We start from the raw sequence: 9051 nt of genomic DNA on the forward strand, positions 1-9051 counted from the left end.
ACAATGGATATTTGGTTAATTATAGTGATAAGTTAGGTGCAAAATTACATTTTTTTTCTAAAATTTTGGTTTGTCTTGTACCTGTTAAATTTGATTATTTGAATGATAATCACGAAATTTAAAAATTTTACATTTATTCGCGATCTTATTTTCGAGCAATGCAATGCAATGTTGACGTGATGCACACATGTAAGCATTAATAGTAAAGTGTTATGCATACATAAATTAATATGATAATGTAGATTTAAACAACATAGATTTAAGCCTAATAAAATAATAAACACCTCTCGATTTTCCCAAATTTAGTAAAATGAGATAGTAATTGATAATTTTCCAATAACCAGATAATATAAAATAGGAGTAATAAATTTTACCGCATAGTAACAGTACAACTTCCTTGAATACAAAAATAATTGTATTATAGTAGTATAACATATGAAACAGAGATACAACATCCATGTTCAAATACGAAGAATAAGGTAATCAAACCCTGATATATATATATATATATAGATAACAACACTGCTCCTAAAACCTCATGGTGCTGAGCTAGCACCTCCAAACCCCAACACTTCAAAACCTTCTATTTCTAACACATACACCAACCTTCTATAGCAAATTAAAGCGGCCTCGTGCGCCTTCCGCTCGCCCTCCCACAGAGAAGTGCGTTCCTCGGGATGGGGTATTCGTCTCTCAATGACGTGGACGGCGTGTATACCCTCAGATACAGCTGCTGGCCCAGGTACTGTCGTGCCCAGAACTCCGACCTCAAGTTCCACATTCCCACATTGTCCAACGCCAGATATATCGCGGTCCATGACTTGGGATACACCTGTCCACACAGTACTGATAAGGGCTTTTGTACAACGATTCACATAAAATACAAAAATTCGACAATATTATATTTTTTTAAAAAATATACTCCATTTTTTAGTTTGTACTCGTTTCTCACCTGGACCGTGCAACGGGAGACTGCATCACGTAGATTGTACTCGTTACGACTATCGGAATGCCATTGCCCTCCGTCCATTCTGATATTCGTACAAATCAACTCAGTAAGCAAATGGGAGAGACACAAATCGCACACACAAGCACACAAAACTTACCCGACTACGAAGAAGGAATAGCCACTAAGGTGATAGCTCTGCACAATATCTTCATCATTTTCAAACACGATCTCTATGTAGGTTCTGTAATCAGCACCTATCACTCCCGTGTCAAGGTACACTCCTCCATAGCTAGGAGCATCCGACACACTCCCAACGCGAAAAACCCCATCTATCTTGAAGTAATCCGCAACTTTAAAAGGGGTGTCGGCCGGTATAAATGACACACTGTTGATAGCATACCTCTGCTTATTGTCCACCTGACCGGCTGAGCTAGCCAGCCTTATGGTTCGTGTTGTGTTGATCATACCGTAGTGGTAAGAGCCCTGTGGGTTCGGTCTTGGCCCGCTCGCTGTAAGATTAGTCCTGAAACACAAAATATCGGAACATGTAAGATTCAGAATGAAGATAGGAAATGAATGACAATTCTCTTGCTACGTAAGCACCTGATGGAACGAGCTTGGTTGAGGGACCAGTCGATCTCAACAGTTGGTCCCCCGGGAAGGGGACCTGAGGGCGGGCTGTTGGAGTAGGAGTAACGGAGGAAGCCAGTGGTGAGGAGGACAGGGGTGGTGAACCGGCTCGATACAGCAATGTAGTAGCTCTGTGACGGCTGATCAGCCGTTACGAGCACGGACATGCACTGGCCGACGTGGATGTCGAGAGAGGAGTAGCTGATCTGCAGAGTGTGAGTCCCTTCCACCTCCACCACCTTCATCTTGTGCCCTTGAATCCGGAAGTTGAGAGAGTTCTGCAATCCCACGTTGCATATCCGAAAGCGGTATGTTTTGCCTTGTTCGACACTGAAAGATGTAGCGTTTGGGCCGCGGCCGTTGATGTGGATCGCGTCTGGAGAAGGCAACTTGTTGCCGCCGTCGAGGATTCCCCTCAAGACCTAAGCAAATTGCCAAAAAAATCATGAAATTTAGTCAAATTCTGTTCGTTTGTTAATTTTGAAAAACAGTTGGGAAAACCACAAAACACAAAGTTTGAAATTTAGAACTAAGAGCATCGTTAACGCAAGGGGCCGGGCCGCAAATAGCGAGTCCCGGGGTCCGGCCCTGCTCGCGTTGGATGGTTCCATGCCGTGACGGAGCTGCAATTTTTGCCAAAAATTGGAAGAGGAAGAAGAGGGAGAGGGAGATGGGTGATGGAACCCAATTTTCTGATTTCTTTTGCATTTGGAAAAGGAAGAAGAGGGAGGGAGGGAGAGAGGAAGTTGAGCGATGAAGATGAAGAAGAGGGGAGCCGTAATTTTTTTATTTTTTTTATTTTTTTGCATTTTTTTATGTTATAATTTTTAGTTTTTTGTATTTTTTTATGTTATAATTTTTGCATTTTTTATGTTATAATTTTTAGTTTTTTTGGATTTGTATTTTTTTTTATGATTTGTAATTTCATTTTTCGAATGAATAATTTATTTTCTCGGTTTTGAATTATTCAACGTATTTGCATTTACAAGTCAAATAGGTAGAAATTGTGAATAGTGTCAATTATTAGTTGTGGCTCGGATTGTGGCTGCAGGGTTAGAGCAGTTGGGCTTAGGTCGCAACTGTAGAGAAATGATGATGTGGAGGGGACTTGGGGCATGAAACTGAGCCGGGGTTAACGATGCCCTAATGGACCCAAGCAAGACAAAAGCTGGACCAGAAAAGCATCCAGCTGTGGATGGCTCAATGGTCAAAGGTTGCTGCATTCGTAATTAAGCTTTTCAGAAAATGGGCCTACACAAAGCTACCGACACTCAAAAAGCCCATATCCCGAGATGACATGGCACCGAGACTAGTAAAACTTTCTTTTAAGGGAAGAAAAAATGCCAACTCCATGCCAAATAATTATTAGCAATAAAAAAATAATTATAGTGGTGAACAGTAAACATTTTAAAATAAAATTAATAAATTATAAAAAAAATTAAAATAGATTTAAACTTATCATAAATATCGTATAATGTGCTTTATTTGAGTAAAATCGTCTTCTCTAAAATAAATAGAAACGGGTAATCATATAAAAAGATTTGACAGTTATATAAAATCATTAATTTATTTATTATCAAAAATTCAAAATTATAGTTGCATGTGGCAAGAGAGTAAATGATTTCAATCTAAAATCAAACCCAAATTCTTTTCTGTGATGTGACTGACAATAATAAATCAACAACCGCTATAATGAAAGTAGCTCAATTTCACATTTCAAATTTAATAACAAATTTCACATCAACCCAATGAAAAATCTTGTGTCAATAGAAGCAATATTTTTGGGGCCGAATTTTGAAAATGTGGGATCATTATTGAAAGAATTTAAAAGTTAAGTTACAAAATAGTAGTAATGAATTATTATAGTGTGCATTATTTGACAAAAAAAATTAATGTATGAGTGTTGGAGAGTTGGAGGGGAGACTTACAGTGTGATTCGTTGCATACCAATCTCCAATCAAGACGGTGAAGTCATCAGCGGGATTATCGAAAGGGACCGGGATTCCCGGTCTACTTAAGATTTTAATCCCGCCGAATCCACCAGCAGCCTTGTGGAATCCTAGTGATGGGAAATATGAAAAGCTCCCTATTTGATCCTTCATTTGTAAAATGTATGTGAAGTTCTTTCCTGGAGGGATCGGGCATGTTGTTCCCAACACTCCGTCTTCGTAAGAGTTCCTCCTATTCTGAATCCCGTTCCTATCATTCAAAGTTTACAGGCTCGAGCTCAGACAGGAGTACTAGTAGTATTAAATACATTATGATTTACTACAAAATATCACAAGACTTGGATCAATAATTGGAGAATATTGGTGGCAAAACTGGAAATACAAGAAATAATGGGGTTAAAATATATTTCTGACAAACACAAGGACTAGATAATTATTATATACTATAACGACAGCTCCATGTGTTCGGCTTTTAGAGCATCCCCAACGGTGCTCTTGGGGAAGGACGCCGTCAGTGCCGACGGTGCGGCACCCTACTGTCCGCCGTTGTACTCTTGCCGACGGCACGGCTCTGCTCTATGCATAGAGCACGTCCGTGCCAACGCCAAGAGCACGAGCAGCCGACGTGGCATGCTCTGATTGACCGTTGATTTATCATTTATTATTATTATTTTTTAAAAAATTGAAAAAATCTGAAAAAATCAAATTTAATAAAGAAAAAATATTTTCCCACTTCTTAATAAAATATATTCATTTTTTCCGCACTTTTAATTTATTTTTTCATTATTTTTATCCTAAAATTCATACTTTCTTCTATAAATACTCTCATTTCAAAGAAAAAAAATGACAATATTCCAAACAACTCTCTCAATCTCAATTTTTAATGCATTTTAATATTATGGAAATGTTTTTAGTAATTGGAGTATTTAAATTGAATAATGTAATTGTGAGACCTTTGAACATGTCCTTACAGAAGAGCATGGACATAGGTGTTGTGCTTTTGGAAAAGAGCAAAGAGTAAAAAATTAATAAATGTGGGTCTGGGCCCACATCCATGCTCTTTGGCAAGAACATGGATGGGAATGCTGCCAGAAACAGAGGCAAATCCAATTCATTACATTATTGATGAATCAGAATCCTTGTCCGTTTTATCTCAATCTAGGTCCCTCAAGTTTTCGCATTTTTGAAATAGAACCCACGTTTATTTTATTACTCCCTTAATCCAACTACGCATAAAGAATAAAATAAACAAGTAAATTTACCCAATTATAGTAGTATGAACATAAAAAATAATACGATTCGTAGAAGAAGAAAAAAATGGAGAATATTTTATTTGCTAAATTTAGACTATTTATATAATTCAAAATTGATAATGGCTGGAAATAACAAGCTTTAGTATATTAATAAAAATTGATAATGGCTGGAAATAACATAAAGTTTAGAAAATCTATGTCACTACAGCCCATGTGACTTTTTATCCTGTTTCCGGAAAAAAAAATGCAAGTGGCCTCTTTTTCAAACTACGTACAACATTTGTGCTAATAAAATCTTAAAGTACTTCTATTACATTCAAAATCAAAGCCATTCCAAGGATAATAAAGTTCAATTTTCATCTTCCCTCTTAATCCAAGTATAATAAAACTAGAAAAAGAGCCAGAGATTGGTGGGACTAAATAGAGTACAAGTTCTTATTTCAGTTACTCTATTACAATTATTTGAATTCATTTATTGCAAATTGCAATAGTAGGTGAAGACTTACACTTTTTTTTCTCCAGTTTTACTGAAACAAAAATGAAATAAAATGGAATATGTTTCCTATCCCTCGATTCTTGTATTTTTTGGATTTCACACCTATCTTGTTAGAATTCAGGACCTTATTTAACGTAAATGAATATCATAACCATGTGCTTCTTTCCATTCCAATTTTAAAAATAATATTTTGACATAATGCTCTTATTTTTACAGTACATTATTATAATTTATGATTTAACCAACTATTCTTGTACTATTTCGGATACAGATTACTCAAATTATATTAGTTAAATATTAATCAAACACCCTTTCTAATAAATCAAATTTATTAATAAGCTTTGGATTCTAATATTACTAAATATAATGTCTAATAAACGACGAAATAATACCCTAAACTTAAGGCGGAAGTAAATCACTAATTCGTGGCTAATCAAGGGCTATATTCTCAATATCAAGGCATAATATAACTATACACATAATCAATAACTCTAATTCATACTACTAAAACTAAAAACGTGCCTCATATTTTTTTCTATCAGTTCCTTGTTATATGTCCTTTTAATACGTATTTAATAAATAAGTCTACCTTCCATTAAAACTAATACTATATTAATATCCACAAAAATAGGATTACAGTTAGAGAACTAAGGTATTTAATTTGAATAATTATTAATTATTTAAAATGATTATTTAATCATTATTCCATAAAATAATTACTTATTTATTTAAAGACTTATTTATATTTTTCATTTCACAATCCATTCTGTCTATATACTTGAATTGTGGAGTATACAAAAGTCGAAATAGTAGTATTACTAACTTTTTACTAACCACAAACAATTTCTCAACATTCACGTTGAGCCAAAATATGTCTTTAAATCGTAAACCAAAGTAGAGATAGCTTAATTTCATAGTAGTAGTAGTAGGAGGAGTAGTTTATTTTATCACGAACCCAATAAATCCAGTAAATAATAAGTCCACTTCATTAATGCATAAACCCATTAAAATGCGCAAGAAGAAAAAATTAAGAAAGAGTGTGCGTGAGTAATTACCAGTGAATGAGGAAGGGCTCATCCAAGCTGTTGAAGACATTGACGATGATGTTGTCGTTGGTAACAGAGTTGATATTCGGCCCCGGAAATTGCCCATTTATCAAAATGCCCTATCCCCAAACAAATAAAATCACCAAATTAAAACGAAATTCACCCACATTGCGTCGCGAAATGTAGAGAGGGAGAACCTGCTGGGGGAGGCCGAGCGGCCAGATGGTGCCGTAGGTGACATTCCAATGGAAGAATCGGTACGGATCCTCTGCGGCGGCGACGGCCAGAAACGCCAAAACTACCGCTAATCTTAGCGGCATGTTTGGGAGATTGGAGATGGAGGAAGGGGATACTAATAACAGTAATGCTGTTTTAGTGTGAGATAGAAGAGAGAGGAGAAGGGATTGGGGATTTCGGATTCGGATTTGGATTTGGATTTGGAGGTGGATTTGAGCACTACAAGTGAGATACAGAGTGTGGGGAGTGGAGTGGCTGCCGGGAAAAAGCCTCGTATCTAGCTGTGACTAAATGATTAAATAAATTTAATACTCGTAATATACTTCGTCCTTCTATAATTAAGTCGACCGAAAAATAAGACTTTTTTTTATAGCCGGAAGTATATTTTATTCACTCACATTAAACAATCCCTTTGATTAAGTTCATATAGTAATAATTAGAAAAGTTACTACAGTATGAGATTTGATTAAATTCTTGTCCAGCTTTTGAAAACTATGGAGTCTTAAGTTGTTCTCAGTCGTATTGCTATAAAAAAAATTGGTGAAATTACATTAGATATGTTAGTCTTGATATTATATATGGACAACAATGTTGGATAGCTAGACAATGTCGTTTATTCGTAAAGAAAACGATATAATTTGGTTGAGAATATCAATATGTTAGACGAATGAGTTTTTTTGTCGTTGAATAATTGCGAGCAAATTTAAATTTTATAATTGTTTTGACTGATATTTAAAGTTATACTTATAAAGGTGGCCAGAATCTAACCAAATTATCTAATTTTCAGAATATGCATTGAAATAAATAAATTTTTGGAATATGTGACACACCTTCTAATTTTATTACTGCGACTCTATTCAAATAAACGCGTAGATTGACAACTCGTACATCGATAATAATAAGATGGGAAAAAATCGATACGAGTTAGTATTATACCAAGGGGTATTTAATGATAAATCTCGTAATAATTAATGATGGACTATGATTAGAATGTATTTATGGTCAAAGAGTCAGATTCTGAGATTTTTTACTTCCCCAATGATAAAACCAGTATGTTTGATTAATGGTTCATCTAAGGGTAAATTAAAAAAATACTTAAGAGAGTTAATTTATAGAGATTATGTTATACTTGCAAATCAAAGTACATGATTTAGGCATTAGTACTAAAATTTGAAATACGAGTACTATTTATATCATATTTATTTATCATTACCAAGACTCGGTAATTTAACAAGGGTAGAATTAAAACAACGGTGTCGGTGGTGTCCTATGCACCCCACATGACTTGTTATCCTCATGATAAAATACTAATGTGTTAATTATATAATTAAATGCAATTCATAATAAACTTTATGTCTTACATTTATAATTTTGCATAAGAACAGCCGTAGATTTTCAGCATAAACTAGCATGTAGTATATATATTTCCATCCAATATTTTATTTGCATAGATTTTTACTAGTACTATAATTTTCATAGTGTGGTATTCAAACATCGATTTTATAGTTACTATCCAAAAAATAATTATTTATTTGGTAACAAATGGTAATGCATTGAAGATTATTTGTATATCTCAAAAATCAAAATTATACATTTAGAAAACATTCGGTCAATCATGAAAATATAGGTCAAAACCGACCCTTTTCAAATCTATCTCACTTGTAACATTTGAATTAGTTTTACTCAGTTTTTCAACTCAATTTACCAATTTGGTTTCGATCTTAATATTTTAATATACAAGTTGTGAAAAATGGCACTCCATAAGATTGATACAATTGATAAAATTCATAAATTTCATAGTTTGGAATATAAATGATAAAATCATTGAAGACCGGATATACAGATACAAGTAGGAGTATTATTTAACTATGGGTTAGCGTTCCCATAGGTCATAGATACAAGTTGCAACTATATATTATAAAACATGCGAGGAGTAGTAATTATTTTATTCACAATTCAATATCACATTTGAGCTGTTATTATAATAATCTTCTTCTTTTCTGACCTAGCAGTAGACTACTGTCTGAATAAAGGAAATAAAGAAAGATATTTATATAATTGCAACTTAAATTATTAGATGGTAAATTTGAAAAGAACAATGAGAATCTAAATTTGACCTTTGTCTTTTAATTTAAAGTATGTGTTCATCCTTGTCGAGTGGTGTTTTAATTATCCAGCTTCGTGTTTAATTTTTAGAGATATTACATTTTAAACTAATACAGAACAATTTGAATTTCTTGATTCCGAAAAGTTTTTATTTTAAATTTATAGGATTTTAGTAATTTAATCTAATGCAATTTTGTATTTATCCTAAAAAAGCAATTTGGCAATTTTGTTAGTGTCTTTAGTTATAGTATTATGTAATTTTAATATTCATCTATAACCAAAAAGACATAAAGCAACATTTGTAACAATCTTTAAAACGGCACAAATTCAAGCGAATGTAATGGTGAAGCAATTGCCATAAATGCCAAAGTGAAAATATACTCAG

General features: G+C 34.0%; 1 protein-coding gene across 1 annotated transcript; it reads right to left on the bottom strand.

Annotated features, from left to right (window-relative positions):
* Positions 1–397: 397 nt before the first annotated feature.
* Positions 398–6842, bottom strand: LOC121806851 (L-ascorbate oxidase homolog). Its single transcript, XM_042207010.1, has 7 exons — positions 6521–6842; positions 6333–6442; positions 3508–3778; positions 1553–2001; positions 1107–1472; positions 953–1031; positions 398–832 (listed from the first exon to the last, which is right to left on the bottom strand). Exons 1-7 carry the CDS (start codon positions 6641–6643, stop codon positions 620–622), a joined length of 1611 nt encoding a protein of 536 aa, XP_042062944.1. The 5' UTR covers positions 6644–6842; the 3' UTR covers positions 398–619.
* Positions 6843–9051: the final 2209 nt, after the last annotated feature.

This window comes from Salvia splendens, chromosome 6 (genome assembly GCF_004379255.2).
Source record: "Salvia splendens isolate huo1 chromosome 6, SspV2, whole genome shotgun sequence".
Lineage (NCBI taxonomy): Eukaryota > Viridiplantae > Streptophyta > Magnoliopsida > Lamiales > Lamiaceae > Salvia > Salvia splendens.